The sequence below is a fragment of the Canis lupus genome, chromosome 7 (assembly GCF_011100685.1).
Source record: "Canis lupus familiaris isolate Mischka breed German Shepherd chromosome 7, alternate assembly UU_Cfam_GSD_1.0, whole genome shotgun sequence".
Lineage (NCBI taxonomy): Eukaryota > Metazoa > Chordata > Mammalia > Carnivora > Canidae > Canis > Canis lupus.
The window spans coordinates 1,283,050-1,305,037 of NC_049228.1; the positions used below are offsets into that span (position 1 = coordinate 1,283,050).

The 21,988-nt window shown below is 53.5% G+C and overlaps 1 protein-coding gene across 5 annotated transcripts in view; it reads right to left on the bottom strand.

Moving 5' to 3' along the window:
- The window catches only part of NAV1 (neuron navigator 1), a 242,939-nt gene that overhangs the window by 21,547 nt on the left and 199,404 nt on the right, over positions 1-21,988 (bottom strand). For 2 of the 5 annotated variants that reach the window (XM_038541901.1, XM_038541902.1), the window contains 12 exons: positions 19,101-19,239; positions 18,392-18,689; positions 16,860-17,553; positions 15,956-16,399; positions 15,324-15,365; positions 14,506-14,654; positions 12,474-12,644; positions 11,287-11,339; positions 10,496-10,519; positions 10,282-10,359; positions 7,285-7,368; positions 7,028-7,139 (listed from right to left, as the gene is read on the bottom strand). In XM_038541901.1, coding sequence (XP_038397829.1) covers positions 7,028-7,139; positions 7,285-7,368; positions 10,282-10,359; positions 10,496-10,519; positions 11,287-11,339; positions 12,474-12,644; positions 14,506-14,654; positions 15,324-15,365; positions 15,956-16,399; positions 16,860-17,553; positions 18,392-18,689; positions 19,101-19,239 — 2,288 coding nt within the window. The remainder of the gene's footprint in view (positions 1-7,027; positions 7,140-7,284; positions 7,369-10,281; positions 10,360-10,495; positions 10,520-11,286; positions 11,340-12,473; positions 12,645-14,505; positions 14,655-15,323; positions 15,366-15,955; positions 16,400-16,859; positions 17,554-18,391; positions 18,690-19,100; positions 19,240-21,988) is intronic. The other 3 variants (XM_038541904.1, XM_038541903.1, XM_038541905.1) reach the window with 3 other exon arrangements.

Genomic DNA, 21,988 nt, shown 5'->3' on the forward strand with positions numbered 1-21,988 from the left:
CAGATTTTTAAGACCTTATTATTTTGAAATAATTGCAGACTCACGTACAAAGAACAATACAGACAGGTTGCGTGCACCCCGCGGACAGCGTCCTCCGATGTTAGCACCTTCTCTAACTACAGGACAAGGTCCTAAGATTCGTTTTTTCCATAGCACTTCCTACGTTACCACGGAGAAAGCAGTGGAGGGAAACCAGAGTAGAGGTGGGGGACTGGTCAGGTGGCGATGTGCAGTTGTCCTTCTAGAAATAAGAGCTGTTCAGCGAAGATGTGGGTAGTTGCTGGTTATTTTCTCACTGTCTCCGTGACCGTGAGTGCCTCTTTAAACTCTAATCTTCCTTTCATACTACTGGGGAAACAGGATCCTAGGATCTACCAAAGCTCACGAAGCACACGGAAAACCCTTTTCAATGATTACCCAACCACGTTTATGATAGTATGGAGTACCTCCACTTATTCTAGGGCTGTGGAAAATTCTCAAGAGAACATGCTGACTTGACGTAAAGAAATTTCCATTTGTATAAAAATGGATACATCTATCCATATTTATTTGTTGGTTTATGCAGAAAATTATTTCTAGAAAGAGTCACAAGAACTATTAATAGTAGTTACCTCTGGGGAGTGAGATGTGGAAGGGGGGGTTCAGGGAGGGGGATTTTATTTTATTATTATTATTATTTTTTTAATTTTTATTTATTTATGATAGTCACAGAGAGAGAGAGGCGCAGAGACACAGGCAGAGGGAGAAGCAGGCTCCATGCACCGGGAGCCCGATGTGGGATTCGATCCCGGGTCTCCAGGATCACGCCCTGGGCCAAAGGCAGGCGCCAAACCGCTGCGCCACCCAGGGATCCCAGGAGGGGGATTTTATATTTTACCACATACCCTTTTGTTCAGTTTACATCAGGGGCTGACAGACTTTTACTGTAAAGGGCCAGGGAGTAAATATTTCAGGCTTTGCAGCCATACGGTCTGTTATACCTCATTAGCAATGCTGTTGCTGCATTAAAGCAGCAGAGACAATATGTAAAAATTGAGTGTAGCTGTGTTCTAGTAAAATTTTATTTAAAAAACAGGTGATGGGCATCTGGGTGGCTCAGTGGTTGAGCATCTGCCTTTGGCTTAGGTTGTGAGCGAGTCCGGCATCATGCTCCCCGGAGGGAGCCTGCATCTCCCTCTGCCTGTGCCTCTGCCTCTCTGTGTGTCTCTCATGAATAAATAAGTAAAACAATATTAAAAAACAAAATAAAACAAAAAGCAACCCACAGGTGGTGAGGGCACCTGGATGGCTCAGTCTAGTTAAGCTTCCAACTCTTGATTTCAGCTCAGGTCATGATCTTAGAGTCACGAGATTGAGTCCTGCATCCGGCTCTGCACTTAGCGCAGAGTCTGCTTCAGGTTCTCCTCTCTCTCTCTCTGCCCCTTCCACTTCTCTCTCTCTCTCTTCTGAATTAAATAAATAAATCTTAAAAACCAAAAAACAAAACAGGTGGTGAGCCAGATTTGGCCAATGGGACATGACTTCCTAACAACCCCTAGCTCACATTTTCCCTCTAGAACATGTATTGCTTTTATGATAAAAATAAGTTTAATTTAAAAATGAGTTAATCTGGGACACCTGGGTGGCTCAGTGGTTTAGCACCTGCCTTCCTCCAGGGCGTGATCCTGGGGTCCCGGGATCGAGTCCCACATCGAACTCCTGCATGGAGCCTATTTCTCCCTCTGCCTGTGTCTCTGCCTCTCTCTCTCTCTCTGTGTCTCTCATGAATAATAAAAAAAAGAAAAAAAACTGAAATGGGTAAAACTACAGATGAGAAAGTGTTGGTTTGTCTATTTGTAAGGAAAGTGGAGAGAATGTCTTTTAATGCTGGACATGTTGAGTTAGAGACACCACCTATCAGATGATCTAAGTGGGAATGTCCAAAAGTGTTTGGAAATAGAGGTACAAAATTCAGGATGGGGATACAGGTTGAGAGGACAGAGATACATATTAAGAGGAGGTTGTAAAACTTATTTGAGCTAATAAACTCAGCAAAGTTTGTTGGATACAAGACAAATATATAAAAAAAATCTATTGTATTTCTATATAACAGTCATGAATAATCTGAAAAGGAAATTGGTAAAACAGTTCTATTTACAATAGTATCAAAAACAAATTTAACAAAAGACTTATATACTGAAAACAGCAAAATGCCACTGAAAAAAATGAAGGAGTATTTAAATAAATGGAAAGGCATGCCATGTTCATGGAAGATCTATTGTTAAGATGGTGATATTTTCCAAGTCCATATACAGAGTTAACACAATCCTTCTCAAAATCCCAGCCTGCTTATCTGCAGAGACTGACAAATAATCAATCTGATTATAGAATTCACATGGAAATATAAAGGGCACAGGGTGGACAAAACTGTCTTAAAAAAGAACAAAGTTGGGGGATCCCTGGGTGGTGCAGCGGTTTAGCGCCTGCCTTTGGCCCAGGGGGCGATCCTGGAGACCCGGGATCGAATCCCACGTCGGGCTCCCGGTGCATGGAGCCTGCTTCTCCCTCTGCCTGTCTCTCTCTCTCTCTCTCTCTCTCTCTCTGTGTGTGTGACTATCATAAATAAATAAAAATTAAAAAAAATCTTTAAAAAAAAAAGAACAAAGTTGGAAGACTAAGACTTCCTGATTTTAAAGCTTACTACAAAGTTATAGTAATCAAGCAGGGTGGTAATGGTTAAGGACTCACAAATAAAGAATGGGATAAACTGACAGTCTAAAAATAAACTTATGTTTATGGTTAAGTGATTTCCTACAAGGGTGCCAAGATCATTCAATGGGGAAAAATAGTCTTTATAACAAATGGTGCTAGGACAACTGGAAAGTCATTTTACAACAGAACGAAGTTGGATCCCTACCTCACACCATATATGAAAATTAACTCAAAATGGGCCAAAGAACTAAATGGAAGAGCTAAAACTAGAAAACTTTAGAAGACAACATCAGAGTAAATCTTCATGACTTTGGATTAGACAATAGGGTTTTTATATGTAATATCTAAAGTATAAAAAAAAGAAAAAAAACTAGATAAAATATACTTCATCAAGATAAAAGTTTTTGTTCTTCAAAGGACACTATCAGGAAAGTGAAAACAATCCACAGAATGGGAGAGAGTATTTGTAAATCATACCTTATAAGGGTCTAACATCCAGAATATATTAAAAACCCTTATGAGTCAACAGTAAAAAAGACAAATAATTGAATTTGATTAAAAAATAGGCCTAGGTTTAAATAGACATTTCTCCATAGATACACAAATGATCAATAAACACACTAAAAGAATACTCAGTATATCCTTAGCCATCAAGGAAATTCAGATCAAAATCACGAGACACCACTTCACATCTACTAGGATGGCTCTAACAAAAAGAAAGGCAGTAGCAAGTGTTGGCAAGGATTTGAGAAATTGGAATCCTCATGCACTGCTGGAAGGAATGTAAAATGGTGTAGCAATTTTGAAAACCAATGTGGCATTTCCCCAAAAAGTTAACATAAAGCTACCATGTGCCCCAGCAATTCCACTCTTAGGTATATACCCCAGAGAGCTGAAAACGTATGTTCACACAAAAGCTTGTACGTGAATATTCATAGCAGCATTCTTCATGACAGAAAAAAAATGTGAGAACAATCAAATGTCCATGGACTGATGAAAAGATTAAAAACGTGGTATGTCCACACAATGGAAGATTATTCAGCCATAAAAGGAAAGAGGTACTGATATAGGATATAACATGGATGATTCTTGAAAACATTATGCTAAATGAAAAAGCCAATTACAAAAGAGCATGTATTGTATGATTCCATTTCTATGAAATGTCCACAACAGGTAAATCCATAGCGTCAGAAAATAATAGATCAGTGGATGCTGAGGACTGAGGAGGGAACAGAAAATGATTGCTATGGATAGGAGATTCCTTTGTGGGTGGGGAAAATGTTCTGGAATTAGATAATGGTAATGGCAGTAAAGATGCTAAAAACTACCGAATTACACACTTTATAAAGGTGAATTTTATGGCATGCAAATTACATCTCTGAAAGTTCAAAATGAAAAAAGAAGAGGTTATAGAAGCCACAGGATGGATGTGAACACTAAAGAAAGTGTGTAGAGTCATTAAAAAACGGCTATGGCTGGGCACCTGGGTGGCTCAGTCTGTTAAGCGTCTGACTCTTGATTTTGGCTCAGGTCATGATCTCAGGGCTTTGGAACTAAGCCCCGTGTGGGGCTCTGGGCTGAGCACAGAACCTGTTTAAGGGACGCCTGGGTGGCTCAGCGGTTGAGCGTCTGCCTTTAGCCCAGGGCCTGGGATGGAGTCCCACATCAGGCTCCCTGCATGGAGCCTGCTTCTCCCTCTGCCTGTGTCTCTGCCTCTCTCTGTCTCTCTCATGAATATATAAATAAGATATTTTTTTTAAAAAAGAGAACCTGTTTAAGATTCTCTCTCTCCTTGTCCTGCTGCCCCTCCCCTTACGAGGTAGTACAAGGCCAAGATGGGAATGATGACTCAGAAGCCATGGGGAGAACTTAATGAAGGAAGGAGACCTTAACAGGACCAAATATTGGAAATCTTGAGATACTGCCTGTGTATGTGTGTGTGGCGCAGGTGTGTGTGTGTGTGTGTGTGTGTGTGTAGAAGAAGGTTTTTTTGAGCACCTACTACATGCCTGGCTCTATGGTGAATGTTCACATAGATCTGATTTGATACAACAGACTTCTGGTTAGGGATTATGTCTATTTCACATAAGTCAAGTAAACTAAGTACTAAAAATTATTAAATTCAGAAAAAAAAAAAAGGTGGGGGGAAGCCTGGGTGGCTCAGTGGTTTAGCGTCTGCCTTTGGCTTCAGAGTCCCGGGCTCAAGTCCCATATTGAGCTCCTTGCATGGAGCCAGCTTCTCCTGTCTCTGCCTCTCTCTGTGTCTCTCATGAAAAAGTAAATAAAATCTTTAAAAAATAATAAAATTATTAAATTTTGGGAAAATGGGTGTCCCTGGTGATTTCAGTGAAAGCAGTCTTAGGGTGATAGTAATGTGAGCAAATTATAGTGGGGTTAGGTGGGAAAGAGAACTGGAAGGTAGGGTGATGAAGGAAAGAAGGAAATCTATCTAGTAGAAAGGAGATAGTGGATACATCACATCCTTTGCCTTCCTTAAAGATAAAAGAGACTTTAGGAGCATTACAAGCAGAAGGAAAGGAGCAAATGCAGAATAAGAGGTCAAAGATGCAGAAAAGTGTGTGTCTGTGTGTGTGCATGTGCAGACGAGTTGGGTATCAGTGCTAGAGGGAGCATCCCAAAGCATGACGAAAGGGAACCCTCTTGGCCAGAAAGGACAGCCCCTTCCAACAAAACGGGAGAAACATAAAGGATCAGATGAATATAAATTGATGGAATGAAGAAGTCAATGGAGTTCCTATTTGAAAATGTTCATTTTCTTGGTTAAGGAGGAGGCAAAGTCTAGGTTCAGAGGGAGGCAGGTAAGCAGCCAGAGTAAGGGGCCGGAGAACATGATGGAAGTTGGGGATCTCTGCTAGTGGGATAAAAAGGCGGACAGACTACAGACAAGTTAGGGGACCACCCCACTACCCTGGAAGGCTGCCTGGAGTCAGAGGTTGCAGGGTTTAGGGGCATCAGACCACTACGCATCTTGACTTTGTCAGGCAAAGCTTGGGTGGTTGTTAAATGCCAAGGCTGACTTGTCATTTGAGCCTCACTTAGGCTCCGTGATCTTTGCCTCATTTTTTTAAAAAATATTTTATTTATTTATTCATGAGAGACAGAGAGAGAGGCAGAGACACAGGCAGAGGGAGAAGCAGGCTCCCTGCGGGGAGCCTGACGCGGGACTCGATCCCGGGACCCCGGGTTACAACCTGAGCTGAAGGCAGATGCCCAACCGCTGAGCCCCCTGGGCATCCCTCTTTGCCTCATTTGAAGAGCAGATTGCACCCCCCTGGAGAACTGACATGAGGATCAAATAAGAACGTGTGTGTGTGTGTGTGTGTGTGTGTGTGTGTGTAAAAATGTAAAGTGCTAATTTTTTAGACTTTATTTTGTAGAGCAGTTTTGGGTTCACAGCAAAAATTGAAAGGAAGGTATGGAGGCTTCCCACAGCCCCGTGTGGCCCCCGACAGGCACCCCACTCTCAGCATCCCCCACCGGAGGGGCACATCTGTTACAACTGATGAATCTGTGCCGACACGTCATCATCAGCCAGAGTCCACGGCGGACACCAGGGTTCGCTCGTGGTGTTACAGACAGTCTAAGGCTCTGAACTAATGTATAGTGACAGGCACTTTCCATTCTAGCATCACACAGAGTATTGTGCTGCCCTCACACCCTCTGTGCTCTGCGTGTTCACCACCCCCCACCCTTCACAGTCTCCTCCTTCGTCTTTGCCAGAATGCCATATAGTTAGAATCGTGCGACATGTAGCCTTTTCTCATTGCTTTTTCCACTTAGTGACGTGCAAGGGAGACTGCTCAGGATCTCTTCATAGCGTGCTAGCTCATTTCTTCCAAATGCTGAATAACGTCTCATTGACTGGCTACAGCCCAGCGCATTCATCCATCCGCCTACCTGAAGGGCATCTCGGTTGCCTCCACGGTTTGGCAGTCGCGGATAAAGCTGCTGTCAGCCTTCTTTGAGTAAGGAGTAGGACTCCCGGATCAAATGGTTAAGAAGAAGACCTTTAGACTTTTTTAAGAATGAAATGCTATTTTAACCATGGCCTTTGACAGCTCTTGGGCTCCGCCCTCACCCTCAAGGTTCAGGGGAGGACCCCCGGGGATGATGGGTGTGCTCTCCTCTCCCTCATCCCCAGGGGCGGTAGGGTCATGGCCCTGGCACTGATGAGTCCGGAGCATCACATTGAAGGGCATCAGGGGGCCCTCACCTTCTAAAAATTTGATATGGGACCTGGCACATCGTAGGCACAGACCAAAGTCTCCAGTAACCCCCTTCCTGTCCTCCTCCAACCTGTGGTTGGACGTCCTACCTTTGGGTGTGGTTTCTGAGGCATTAAGGGCTCCCTGAATGACGGCCTGTGCTTCAGAGTTCTTTTTCTTCAGAAAGTCTATGGTTTCCCGTAAATCCAGCAGCTCCGTGTCCTAAGAGAGAATGACACTGGTGTCATTAGCTGGGATTAGCCAGGCAGTGGGCGCTGGAATTCCACCGGGTTTGCTAGAGAAGGCGGGGAATTCTGAGGGGAGGACGCTAGCCTGGCCCGTGTGCCCCAGCTCCCGGCTCCCTCACCTTCTCCTCCGCGGTCTCTGCCAGGTGTCGCAGGCGGGAGGTCATATTCACCAGGCTCTGCTCGAAGGCCGCCACGAGGTTAGCCTGAAATAAACACAGACGGAGGTCCCTAAGTCACCTGAGGCCTGGGCAGGGAACAGAGACTGTGGGGGGGGGGGTAGTTGGGGCTGACTCTCTGTGTCTTAGCAGCGACCGATGCCAACAACCCTCCTGGCGATTTCTGAATACTGATTTCCCTGAGCAGACAGGTGGAATCGAACCCCTTGATGTTCGGCCTGAAGACAGGTTCTGGTGGGGACGAGCTTCCGGAGCGATGAGGTGGCAGAGACAGCATCAGGGCAGGGCAGGCTTCGGAGGCCCTGGGACACTGGGGATCTAGTACCTGTCACCACCAGAGGTGGGACTGTCCCTCTGCTCTTCAGGAGGCCTGTAACCTCCAGGGCTTTGCAATGGTCTCGATTGAACTCCTCCACTGCTGGCGGGCTGGCCCCATGGATCCAGATCACCTCCCAGTAGAAACTGCTCGGCGCTTCTGTCCACCTCTGCTCCCAGGTGCCCTCTGTCGTCCAGTCCGTCCTGCTTCTAGCCCCGGGGTCTGCAGGCGGCCTCCGCAGGGCGGGACAGCAGTAGGCCGCGTGGCCACTAGGTGTCAGGTGTGCTTCACGAGGAGGAGGCCGGCGGTGGAGGGCGGAGGGTGGCGCTGAGGCCCCGGGGCAGCAAGGACAGCCCTCCAGCTGTTCCGGGGTGGCAACACGTATGGGAAAGCCCGAGGGAACCCGGGGATGGAGGGATGGAGGGATGGAGGGATGGAGGATCCACCATGGCTGGAGGGCGTCTGAGCACGTCTGTGACCCCACAGCAAGGAGTGCGGGCAGGCTTCGGGCAGACCCTCGGCCCAGAGCTCTGGGATGGGGTCTGTGGCAGCTGTGCCTGCTTCCCGTGGACCAGGGCTTCTCTCCTCCCGGCCGGGTCTAGCTTTCACCGCCTGCCCTTGAAACATGACCCAGGCTCCTTGCATTTGACAGTCGCTGGCGGGATGCGTTTGGGTCTGGGCGGGCAGCCTCTTGCGGGCACCGGTGCTATGAGGCTACAAGGCCTGGGCGGTCCTTGGCAGACCTGTGTCATGGCCATGACCCCGAGCTGTTGGCTTCCACCCGCTGTACAGGGAACTCCTGTTTTCTTGGCCTCGGGCTGTGTCTCGTTCACTTTTCTACATCCCTGCCCAGGTCCGTAAACACACTGCATGGGGTCCCCGGACATCTCGTGAGGAACCCCAACGACGGCTGGCTTCTCGTGTGCTGTCTTGGCCTCTTCTCATGGGGGCCCCCTTCGCTCTGGAGGGGCTTTCTTCCCGTCTCCTACACACCCTCTCCTTCCTCTGAGCCCTCCCTGACCCTCAGCCTCACCAGGGTGCCTATAAGACTTCAGGGCTGAGCCACGGTGCCAGGGCGAGGCTGGCACTTGGCAGAGGTGGAGGGCTTCCGGGCCCTCCCTGTCTAGGGTGTGCCCGCGGCATGGGCAGCTGGGAAGCGCCATGGAACACGACAAAAGCTCCGTCAAGGACCAGGGGATCCATGTCTCTGCTTGAGGGCAGGGCTCCGACCCTCAGCAGGAATCTGCCTCTAAAATTGAGAGCCCGTCATGTCTGGGTGTTCTCTCTTGGCCAGGACACTTCCTGTTGGAAGAAAAACCACCCTCTACATTCATTTTCTTGGCTCTCCCGCAGCCTTGACAGCACGGTGGCTGACGGATGCTGTAAATGAATCAGACACACCGATGTCCTCTCCTCCCGGCGCCTCTCCCCGCAGCGTCTCCCAGATGTGATCCCGGGGTGTGCAGGATGTGACCCGGGTCACCAGCCGTGGTGGGTGGGGCACGAGGGAGGGAAGCCATGGGGCTCTTGCTGACATTATAAGTCTTAGGAGTCCCCAAGAGTGGAAGACGGTGCATGACATGGGCTTCAAACAAACCGGTAAGCGTACCACGTAGGAGTGGGGGGTTTGGGGAAAGAGCAATATAAGAAAATAACCAGCGTGATGAGGGAAGCGGTTGAAATAGAATGGAAAGCTGCAACACCTGGGGGGAGAAGTGGTCTCCTCGATCCCAAGGGAAGACCCCAGGCCTGACAGCTGAGTTCCCCAGAGAGGAAGGGACAAGAGAGGGGAAAACAACAACAACAACCCCAGAAACTCCTGCGGAAATTGCAGACATGGTTACTTTTGTGCGAACACTTGGAAGGCTCCTGCAATTCCGGCTCAGCTGTTGTTTACAGCGTTGGGGGAAAATGGGTCTTATGTTCTCTGTTTGCAACTTGGTCACAGGGGAGACACTACCGAAGCCCAGGGAGAGGAGGCGGCCTCATCTCCCGCCGTGTCACGGGGTAGAAGAACCAAGGCCTACAGGAGAGCCAGTCCAGCGGGACGGACTGAGGGCAGGTCGAGGGCGGGGACGAAGAGTTCTGGCTCCCAACCTGAAGCTCAGGTCATTCCTGCCCCCGCCCAGGGAGCCTGCTAACAGAAGGCGGTTGGCAGTGAGGACGCAGCTGGACTGGGGGGCGGTGCACTTCCCGGCGGGTCACGCCTGCCACACAGAATGCCACTAGCCGGTCCTGGGCCTGCCCAGGTGTGCGGCACAAACGACGTCATGAGCATGCCCCGGGGCAGCAGCAGAGAGTTCCAAGGGTTCGCCAACACGTGGCCACTTGTGTCCACGGCCATGCAGAACCACCCCGTCTCTGGGGAGTTCAAAGACGGCCAGGCACGAACTCGTCTACACCCGTTAATCAGGGTTGGGGCAGAAACAGTTCTCTGTAAGAATTGGGACTCAGGGAAAGAGCGGGCCAGGCCCGGGTCCATGTCGCACAGCTGTGAGCAGGACCTGCTCCCTTGGACGCTAAGCCTGGGGGATCCCTGCAGGGAATTCTCCTCCTCTGGCTGAACTTAGGTGACTTATGGCCACTGTAACTGCCTGGGTCCCCCCCTCCTTCGCGGCACTCACGTTGGCAGAAAGTTGAGACGTCAGGGTGGCCACTTTTTCCTGGGACGACTCCAGTTCCCTACGAAGCTTCCGGATTTGCTGTGAAAGGAAGAGAAATACAAACTTAACGGTGGCGGCAGCAGCAGCAGCAGCAGGAGGAGGAAGAGGAGGAGATCTGGGAGCGGAACGGGGCTCAGCGGTGTTAACAAGCAGAGACAAAGGCTTTGCACCCTACCTCAGACTGCATCCTCTCCTCAGCCTGAAGAAGGAGCACAGAAGGAGAGAAAGAGAGAGAAGGGGGTAGTTACTACGGAGGTGAAGAAGCCGGGCCCGGGGCGGGGCAGAGAACCTGCAGAAGTGGGACTCGGGGGCCGAGACCACTTCCCGGCCCGGCCCGGCCCTCCCGAGACGGGCTGAGCCCCTATCTTCGGCCTCAAATAAAAGGTGGCTCTGGAGCTCGGGCTCCAGCCAACCGGGTCATTGCCAAGATGGCTGGGAGGTGAAACTCCAGTTGATCTGAAGACTAATCCCTACCGCCGCTCACGCAAAGGAGTAAAGAGAACCAGGGGAAGGACAGATGGAAGAACCGAGTTACACCCCACGGCCAAGGGCGCGCGTGCCCCGTTCCCCGCGGGGACACCTGGCGACTTCCGTCCATGCTAGGATGCGGGACTCCTATCAACCTACACCTACCCGGCCCGCCTTGCCACGGACACCCCCCACTTAACCCTGGCACAGAACGGGCTGTCGCCAGGGCATTGTGGAGTTTTCAAAGGAGGGGAGCAAAAGGCACCAGCGTTGGCTCAGGAACCGCTGGTGAGGCCAGAAAGGCCGCTGAGAGCTGACGTGGTCAACCGCGTGCTCCAGGTTCTAGGCGCCTCCCCGGCCCCCAACCCGACCCAGCAAGGCACAGTGAGCAGTTAGCGGCCCCCACCCACCCACCCACCCCGCTCCCGACCACCACGGGCTCCAGGGAGCAGGGCCGGAGCGGCGAGGGGGCGGAGGGGAAGAGAATAACGCTCTTACTGAGGAGTACGTGGAGGAGGCACTGGACGCCAGGGACAGCACAGAGCCGTGGACTGGAAGAGAAATAGAGCGCACAGTTAGCAGGGGCTCCAGGGACGGGGGCTTCCTGGGCAGAGCCCTGGGGCAGGAGTTTGGACTCTGACTCTGGAGGCCATTCGGAGCAAACAGGAGGGACACGGCGGCGGGCCCCAACGGGCATCACGACAGCCCCGGGCAGGCCGGCGACCTGGAGGAGGCGAGGCCCTGAGCAGAGCTAGCCTCCTCCTGCAGTCTGCACTCTTGGGCAGCCGGGGGCTGGCGGGCCCTGGCTCAGGTGGCCCTGCTCCGCGGGGCACGAGGGTTCAGGGGGAGGGATGCAAGGGGTCGGGGGGCAGGCGTCCTCTGAGCTTCCCAGGCAGAAGTGCTGAGGCTGCGGGGCAAGGGGAGTTTCTCATCAGAGCTGCTCAGAGCAGGTCCCGCAATCCCGTCCTCTCCCCGGCCCTGGGGGTCACGCAGATGGCACGCGGGCTGAGGTGTCAGGTCCTGGCCCCACTGACTCACTAGCCCTACTGACAGAAGCACCGTGCCCTTGCAAGGATGCCGCTGCTGAGGCCGAGCGGGCCCCCCCCCCCCCCCGAAAGCCACAGTGGGAAGCCTGCTGTCCCGGTAGAGCCTGCGTCCTCCAGGCCCTGGCCACGCACACCCGCGTCACCACAGACAAGCACAGGGCCCTCCCTGAAGCTGACCTTTGGCACGTTCTCGAAAGAGGAATGAGATGCCTAGTTCCTTCCCAGGATTTAAGAGCCCCCCCCTCCATGTCCCTGGCTCTTTCCACGTTTGCGGAGAGACTGCGGGGAAGAGAGACTGCTGCTGGGGCGCGGAGGGGAGGGGCTGCGGCTTCCGGAGCACTCTGAGGGGAACCATGGAACCCTTCCATGCTCCACGCCCCGCCCCCGGCCCCAATGGCAGGTGCTCCGTCCCAAAGCCCCAGCGCCAGACAGTGCCACCCAGAGCCACCCAGAGGTTCCTGGGCCCCCAGACCCTTCAAAGGGATGGGAAGAACGAACTGAAATGGCCCCGACTCGATATTCTGTGAAGCATATACGTGTGTGTGGTGGTGGTGGTAGTGGCGGCAGTGGAGGTGGCGGTGGGTGAGGGGACCCAGCAGAGCTGGAATGAGCGTGAACCGCGCTGGCATGAAGTCTCACCGTCGTCCGTGGGGTCTCGGAAGGATCCTGACCGAATCATCCCCTTGGGTCTCTCGGCCAGGGACAGGGTGCTCCCCATTTGGGAGCCGCTGTACAGCTCGAAGGCCGCCTCGTGGGTGGGGATGCTGTTGGAGCGGGTGATTCTTGGCGTGGTGGCCGCAGTGGGACTCACTGGAAGGACAGAGGGGAAGGGGACAGGAGAGGGAGGGGGAGGGCAGGAGAAGAGGCAGGGTCATCAGCTCTCTGGGTCCCTTGGGGAACGGAGCACCAGGAGCACCAGGAGCACGGGAGCAAATGGTGAGGGGGTGGGAGAGGGAGGGGCGGGAGGAGGCGGTGGGAGTGTGCAGGCAGCTGGTGGAGGAGTGGGGTCTCTCCCGGGGAGGTCGAGCCCTAGTGGAGAAGGACCCTGCTGTCGGGAGTAAAGGTGGAACAGCGTTTCCTATTTTAAAGACTTTCCCTCAGCCCTGCCTGCCCGGGGACTGTCGCTTTTGAAGGCTGGGGGCCTGGCAGCTTTCCCGCGACTGTCCCATCACTTGAATGTGCCGATGAAATGGGATGTTGTGGCTCCGTAAAATACAACTGGCAGCCCGGGAGTACTAAGAGTTCAGACCAAGACTGGATCGATCTGAACGATGACAAGGAGGCAGCTAGAGAAGGGGGCCGGATGACGGGCGGGCTCGGCGGCACCGGAGGGGGCAGGGACCCTCCCCGCAAGCAGTGTCCTTCTCGGCCACTGGTCGGTGCTGACGCGGCAAGAAACCTATCCCTCCCTGGCCGGCGGGCCCCTGGCCGGAAGGTCGGACGGACGGACGGAGCAGGCCAGGGTGCCAGGTGAGGCTCCTGGAATCCGCCTGGAAGCTGGGCTCTGCGGGATCCCTGCGGGCCTGAAGCACCTGCTGTCCCTGCCCCTCACTGGGGCGACAGCCTTCCAGGTCTGCACCCACATGCAGCTCCCCGGCCTATCGTTGTGCCTCCACACAGGCGGGTGGATGTTAGTCCCTCCGTGGGGACCGTGCACAAGAGGACCGTACACCTCCCTCGGCCCCTGCGAGGACGTGAGGCGGTCCTGGTGGAGCCCAGCCCCGCATCCTGCAGCATCCGTGCATTTCCTGTCGTCTGGCCCTCGGTGCAGACGGAGAACATGCTAGCCCCATCCTCCACCTGGCGGCCCTCCCGCCACCGGATGACCTTTCCTGAAGAATCACTCCCTGCCCTTCTCTAGGCAAAATGAGCCCAGTTTCTCCTCGAATCCTCCCCATCTGCCCCCCAGTCTGTTACGGGTCTTTGTCGGCCCTTACTGCTCTCCTTTCCTCGGCTGGATGAGGAGGTGGATCTAGAAAGACAACAGCAAACCGCCAGCCTGTCCCCAGCTCGGCCCTGCAGGGGCCCCCACGGCCTGTTCGCGGCGCCTGCTTCCCCCACGCAGGGCTGGGTCGCTCCCGTGCGGGGCTACAAGGCTCCTGTCCCTGCCTCGGAGTCCGCAGTCTCCTCGGGCTTCCCTGGTCCGCCTTTCTGTCCCCTCGGGCTTCAGGAAGGGGGTGGCCCGGCCGCGTCTTCAGAGGTGCTGCCCCCGGGGCGGCGATGGCCCAGGCTCTGCGGGCTCTGGAGGCAGATCCCCTGGCTTACGTCAGCAGCTGTTCCCTCCTTCCCGTCCCCCAGCCCAGCAGCTCAGTATTGCTGCCCCGGGCCTGGCGGCTCCTTTCTGGCAACCACTGCCTGTCCCTGTCCCTGTCCCTGCTCGAGTCTGGTCCTCCGGGCCTTGGTTTATGGCTTTCCTGCGCCCTCATTCAGACTCCCCGAGGCTACGAGGACCCTACAACGTGGGCCCGGGGAGCGGCCTTTCGGTTTAGGATCATCCTGGAGCACTCTGCCCCCAGTCTGATTTTGGACGGGTAAACGGAGTCATCATGGAAGCGAGCCGGTGTGGCGGGGGTCGAATGGAGATGGAGCGTAGAGTCCAGCTGCCTGGCCTCATGCAGCAGGGTGAGCCCCCCTGCAGCCCGTGCCGCAGCGAGCGACCCAGAACACTGACCTATGTTGGTGAGCTGGCCCTTTGCGCTCAAGGACATGGAGAGAGCCGGGGGCGACGGCAGCTCCGACTGGTCGTCGGACTCGGGCAGCCCGCCGATGGTGTGCGAGTGTCGCCTCTCCTTGGTGTCCTCCTGGGACTGCAGCTGGTACCTGCAGGGCACGGGAGACCTCAGTCTGGGTCACTGCCAGGTGGAACCACAGCTCAGGCCGGTGGGGAGCTTCGGAGGCAGGATGAGGAAGAGGAGGGGAGGACAAAACAGCCCAAGAGGGGGCGAGGGACGTTCCGCCTGGACACCTTCCCCCCCGGCCACCAAGAGGGTCCCGAAGGACCAGCAAGTAGCGCATGGGATGTCCTGAGGTGGGGACTGAAATGAGGGAGGGAGCATCTGAGAGCCTCCACCCCGAAGCTCCAGGTAGAGAGCTCTGCGGCCCCACGTGTGGGCTCCTTCCCCTAACCGGGGACATCAGTGCCGCAGGGCTGGCAGAGGACTGGGGTGCCCTGCTCGTGCCCATCTGTGTGACTCCACAGGCGGCCTGTTCTCCCTCTGACTGTGACGGAGAGGGACACACAGGATGCTTAGGACTGGGATGGCACAGGCTGTGGGACGGGGCGGAGTAGGATTCCCACGCACCAACGTGTTTCTTCCCTGTCCCCAAAAAGGAACGCTGGCTCTGAAGTGGACTCCCGCATCCTATAAGCTTGGGGAGGGTGCCTGGGGGTCTAGGCACGTAACGCAGCCAAAAGGGGCACTGAATTCATGCCTGGGGCCCAGGACAGACCAGGAGTCCCGGGGAAGGACAGACGCATTTTAGGGTTACCTGAGCCCTTTCTTGGGAAGAGTGTTCCGATCCCGTGGAGTGCTGTGCAGGAATAAAAAGAGAGAGCGAGAGAGACAAGGATGTGAGTCCATCTTAGAAACCAGACATGGGGACCCTAAGCTTTGCGGGACTCAGTGCGTAACACAAGACACCAAACCGTGAGCCCCTTGGTCTCTACAAACAATATAGGGAGAGAGCTGCGGCTGCCTCTGGGCTTACAGCTTGAGAGGTTCACTGGAGGGGCTCAATGTTCTCTGATTGGGGATCAGGACGTGCTCGGCTGTGTGCAGGGTCGTATGGAGGTGAGGTATCGTGGAAAGCTGTCTGCCTAACGAGCAGAAGCTCTGGATGAAGGTCAGACTCATCACGACGAGGACCCGGACCGTCACCTAGGACCGTGCTCCGCGCCCCCAGTGTCATCACGTGATGACAATCACAACTTAACAAACACATGGACTTAAAATCCCTACTTGTCTCCCAGAGCTGTCGTAAGGCAAGTGAAATTACTTAATGGGTGTGAGAAAACGTTCAAGGTCCCAAGCGCCAGTGCAACCCGGGGCGTGTTAGTGGTGGCGAGAGGAGCCAGAGGCCCAGGGACAGAGCCAGGCGCCGCTGTGTGTCTGTGCACCCACCTGTCCAGCTGTCCGGTTCTGGGGCTTCCGCTCCAGGTCAGCTCTTCCGCCTCTTCCTCTGGGGGTGCAGCAGTGGGGGCGGGTGGGGCAGGGACCGGAGTACTGCTGGGGAAGGCACTGGGCAGGCTCATTGGCATCTGGAGGGACTCCATGCTCCTGTGCAGGCCTGAGAGTTTGGGGTACATGCGGGTCTCTTTGGGGACACTGAAACCACTCATTAGCTCCAGGCCCTGGGAGAAGCTGGCTGAGTTAATATTGAGAATGGGTGCGGGGCTAGGGGTGAAGCAAGAAGGGAGAGGGCTCCCGCTTGCGGAGCTCGGAGGATGCAGGTCTGGGACCTTGGAGGCGTGGGCGTCAGTCGATGACGGCAGATCCAGACTGTTGGAGTTGACCTTGTCTAGGTTGGCCAGCGAGGGCGGCTTGACGAAGCTCTTAGCCGTGGCCCTGAGGGGAGTGGACATCGAGTATTTAGAATCACGGAGTCCCAGAAGCGAGAGGCAGGTGGGACCTCAGAGGACGCCCCGTCTAGGTCCCCCGGGTCTGGCTACTTAAGCACAGAGGCACATCCCGCGCCTTGTAGACTGTGCTGGAAGGCAACCTGCCATCAGGTTGGGGTCCCTTCAAGTCCTGATGAGGGGGCGGCACAGGCAGGCGGGTTTACGTACAGACAGATACACCCGCGTGTCAGCAAACACGGCAAAAACGTAGGACAGAGCTGAAGACAGGTGAAGGGTGGCCCGGGAAGGGGAGAGGGAGGGGAGCTGTGACAGAGGGAGGAGGCCCGGCACCCCGGGGGCGGGGGGGGATGGAAGAGGCACCAGCGGCGGCCCCGTCTAGCTAGGCCTGTGGACCGCCTGGTGTGCGGGAGCGGGGACAGGCGGGAAGGGGCTGCCCCGTCTGGTACCTGAGAGGGGTCGGTGGCAGCTCCGCCAGCTTGGGGGCCGGAGGGTGGCTGGGCTGGTTCTTGGGGGTGCTCTCGGGGGAGCCAATGCTCTTCAGGGAGATGCTGTCTGCATCCAAGGCCACCGCCTTGGCTTTGGCCTTCTCCTTCTCCCGGTCTGTCTGGTTGACGGGGGCTGGAGCGGGGCGGCCGCCGGCCACCTTGGAAGGCTCCTTGAGTCTGGAGGGCGCGAGGCCCCCCTGCTTGGTGCTGAGGAGGCTGGGGTCGATGCTGCTGCTGACAGGCCGCGGCCCGCCCCGCCCTCCGGTCACGCTCATGGCGCTGGACTTGGCGGGCCGCGGCAGGCTGCGGTACTGGATGTTGGAACGGGCGCCGGGCGCCAGGAACCCGGGCTCGGCGCCGTTGGACACATCGAGGCTCGTCTTGCGGCCGTTCACGGGCTTGACGGGGATGCCCGAGGACTTCTGGATCTTGCTGAGCGTGGCCGATCCCCCGGTCTGCATGACGGTGGCCGTACCTGTGGCCGGAGGAGGCTTCTTGTAGCCGAAAGAGCCCGAGGTGGAGGGGCGAGCGATGCCCGACGGGGGCTTCTTAGCGTCGCTCAGGCGGTCCCGGCCGGCGTCGGAGGACGAGCGCTGGAGCCCAGTGGTCTTCACGGCAAGTTTACCCTTGTCCGTGGCTTTGCCCTCAGGTTTGCCTGCAAGAGGGCAGGAAATGAGCTAAGAGTAGCCCAGGCTGGCCAATGTCTTGGCAGCGTCCCGGCACATCCTTCCCTTTCCCTCCGCAGGACAACCAATGCGCTCTGGGGCCTTGAGGCCTGCACGCGGGTGAGCAGGTCCTAGGGAGGCTGATGAGACCCCGTGCCGGAGGAAGGACACCCCGGGAGCAGTGGCCTTGGGGTTTTGTTTTACTTTTCGTTATTTTCTCTTTTCAGGGTAGGATATTCCATTTCGGTTAAAATGGCAGAGGGTATTAAGCAAGTTATGAAGGTTATTAAGAAAGAAGAGCATCGAACAACTGGTCAGGGAAGGAAAAACAGGAGGGGACGCCACAGGGTCTGGCCGTACCAGCTGGTAAGTAGAGGCTGGAGGGAAATGCTGATGGAGGTAGGAAGCTGCCCAAGGGGCCAACTTTGGGAGCAATACAATTCTGATTTCTTATTTTCTTGAGACCCCACCCCCCACCCCCGGGATGTCAAGCAAGTACCTTGTGGAGACAAGTGCACCAGCCAGATGTCTGAGGAGGTGTCTGGAGGCAGCTCAAATGAGTCTCTGAAGGTAACCCACTCCCTCCTCTACCTCTGATGATGCGATTTTGGCTCCGCCACTTGAGCCCTCTGCATTTTTACTTCTACAGTTGTGAAGCGGCAGTGGTAATTCCCATCTCCCAACTCCCAGGACCGTGGTGAAGACCAGGTCGTACGCCTTAAAGGGCCCGGTAAATGTCTGCCATCATCCCGTGGGTGCAGGACCAATACGGGGAACAACCCAAGAAACAGGTCCTCGCCCTCGTCCCTTCCTCTTTGCCAGGCTCACCTGCGACTTTGAGGGCGCTCTGGGCTGTGTGAGTGATGGGGGACGTGACAGCCACTGGTGGGGTCTTGCCCTTCTTCAGGGAACCGGGGTGTCCCAGGCTGACAGGCTTTTTCAGCTCTCCGACCTTGGATGAATCATCGCAGCTTTCGGGCCGCTCTCTCCGCCACTTGGAGGTCCCGGGTTCCATCTTTAGGCTACCACTGTCGTACTCCAGTTTTTTGGGGGCCTTCTCCTCTGATTCACTAAACCAGCTCAGCCCGCTTTCCGCCAGGGAGCGTTTCTCTGAGTCTGTGCGGAGCTGAAGACAAGAAGAGAACAACACAGAGTGAGAGGCTCGCTTGGGGATGGAAAATGGGAGGCAGAGGGGACTTCTTTCGGTTGCTGGGTGGCCCTTCCCAAGTATTAAGTCAACCCAGGGTTTCTACCTATACCTCTAGGGACCAGAGAAAAGGACACCCCAGGTATCCCAGGGCCTTTCCTTCACTGGTTGGAACAGCTCTTAGGCGTATCACTCCAAGTCGGCAGGGGTGCTAAATCCTGGGGCTCCTACAACAACAGCTGATGTCTCAGGTGACTGCCTGGCAGCCTCAGGTTTCTTCGGGCCAGCTCCGAAAGGACCTGGCCAAAGGCGCACGGGAACTGGTCCCACGGAGCGGTGCACACCTGCCTGCCCTGCGGTTCACCCTGAGGCGTCTGTAAACTCACGTACCACTATTGTAGAGTTCCTGCGAGAGGCGGTGGGAGTCGTCGGGAGGGAGTTGAGGGAGGAGCTGGCATTGAACTCTTCTGAGCTGAGGTTGTCCGAAGCATCACTGAGCCCACTGCTGATGGAGCTGCTTTCATCCCAGCTGTAGGACAGGAGATAAAGGTTAGCAGTTGACACAGAAGCCAAGACGAGAAAGACGATTTTCCTACGGGTGGGAGAATGGCTGTATTCCACTACAGGGACTGGCCAAGAGCAGAAAGCTTGAAGGTTAGTCCCGGGTTTGCCAGCAACTTGAAGTATAATTTGGTGGTGTTCTTTTATGAAAGGAAGAGACTCCGTCTTTATCTGGCGAAGGAAAATGTTACATCTCCTTAATAGAAAGGGAAATTGTAAAGACAAGGGAATTCTTGGGACGGATCTAATGATACAATTCCTCTCCCTATCAACGGCCTCCATCCTTAGAATTACTATAGCTTTGTTAATTTCTGGATGCGTTCTCCAGATATTTTCCCCTCTCTTTTCCAAATTTTTCCATACCTGGAGAGGGCCAGAAAAAGACCGATCTTTTCTGGGAGCCCCTGGGCCTATCGTTTCTCATTGCTCCCCTGCTTATCTGGTTCCCCGATGCTGGGATCAGGCCTTGCTTCTACACGGCACGTGCCGCTCTGCTGATAAATGAGCCACACTTAAGGTGGCTGGGCCAAGCGGAAGCACCAAATTTGTGCTGAATGGTTTCCTTTCTCCGCCGATTGCTTGGGATGCCGGATTTGTGGTATCTGGGAGACAGTGTCATTGAACATCTGTAGCTGTAGGTCTTTCTATAAAGAACCCTCGTCCGTACACTAAGTGAAATTAATACAGCCTCCACGTCTTTGGAGCTTGGACTCTACAGCATTCCACTGGCTGTTCATCTTCGCGTTTAACAACTTGTGCAGTTAGAAAGTTAATTCTTACCATCTGAACTAAGTAGCCTCCTCTGCCACTAATACCACCTTCCTTTTGTCCTCGCCTTCTTTGCTACTCTCAAGTTTCTTCTTCATATTATTTGCTGAGCTCAAAATCTGTCTCCTAAAACCTTTCTCTAAAGGTCCTATGTTCCAAACCATCCGCCGTTTCTGTTACTTCCTTCTGGATCCTAAAGAAGTCCTTCAGATTTCACTCAAGTTTCAGAGCCCAAGACTCAACATGGACTTCAGGTAGACCGCAACACGAGCATCTCTTTGTGCCTGTAGGAATCTCTAAACCCTTGCATCAGTGTTCACAAGTTTATCGGCTTTGCGTGTGTGAAGGATTAAGAGGCTGAAGATGTTTTTTGTGAATTAGCTGGTATCTGGAAAATGTTCCCTTTTTGATTTATTTTGAGTTCCAGATCATGGAACAAGAGTCAGGCATACAAGCCATCTAAGTTCTTGGCCCAGATTTCAGCTGGCCTCCCTCTAATTTATTTGCTGGGAATAGGAAAGTGGGTGGTTTGGACACTTGGCTCGGTTGCTCTGGAGTGATTAATCCAAATACATTGAGAAAGAGCAAAGAAAGCTTGGGGATTAGAATGCACAACAGAGTGATTTCAATTTTATTACTAAGAAATAACAGCCCTTATTAAAACAAGCAACCTCTTTTTTCCTCTACCCGTGACCTATATTAATCCCATATTTGTCTTAGGCTAAGATATCAACAGCCCCCATTTTGCAGAGAAAGAATACTGAGGAGGAAAGATCAATTCTGGCTTTATGATCCTATCAGCTCCTCTGGGTCAAGATAAGATCTCTGGCAAGCAAACAAACAAACTATTCACAACATGTTCTCTTGGGTCAAAGACAGAGGAAGCCTGTAGCACTGAACCTTCCATCTGAGATTAATTATTGGTAAGGAAGGTCTTGGAGTGGAGAAAAGTCTTATGGAAGGGCTGCTGCCGTCCACCAGGCTAAAAGAAACCTTTCCTTTGCCCTACATTTACAGAAAACCTAAAGTAAAATAAAGAAGGGAGTGCAGCTTCTCAGAATGGGTTTCAGTCCTCCCTGCCCAAAAGGCATTTCTCCCAACTCACAGACTCTGCCTAAAGTGAGAAAGCTATCAGCCTAAAATTCTTGGGCAAGATTGGCTAGAGGATTTAAAGGTTTCCTAGGAAAATTCCTTTTGCAGATTCTGGACAAAAGAAAAATTCTGTTGTCATTACCGAAGGGTTAAGCACGTCCATTGGAGATGCTCCACTTGAAGGGAGTATATTTTCCTTTTTTAAGACAAATGTTAGAAAAGTAGTGGATGCTATAGTCAAGACTCCAACATTATATGAAATCATAAAGGGATAAAGGGAAAACATCCCCTTTCTGCCCTCCCACTTTTACTTAAAGAAAAAAAAAAGATTTTATTTATTTACTTGAGAGAGACAGACAGAGAACAAGTAAGAGGAGGGGCAGAGGGAGAGAGAAAGAGGCTCAGCGGGGAGTCCGCTCAGGGCTCCATCCATCCCAAGACCTTGAGATCAGGACCTACCTAAGCGCAAGGAAGATGCCTCACTGAGTCACCCAGGTGCCCCCTACTTTTACTTTTAAGAGTCACCACCGTTAGCAGCTTCTCGTGCTTCCTTCGGGAATATCCCTGTGCTTCTGTGTTCTAGCTGTTTGCTCGCTGGGGCTGCTGCATAGCTGACATTACGGGACCACACCTCATCATCCTGGGTCTCTTTACCAGACTCTTAACTTAGAACCTCAGTCTTCTTTGTTGGTTCTCTTTCTTGTTTTAGTGAAGTACCTCTTCTGGCAGCTTTCTGAAAAACAGGATGCTTGGGAAGCAAACTTGATACGTAAGATCTGACACACTATAAAATGTCTTTATCCTGTTTTTACATGTGAAATTTTGGCTAGCCATGGAATTCTAAACTTAAAGCAATC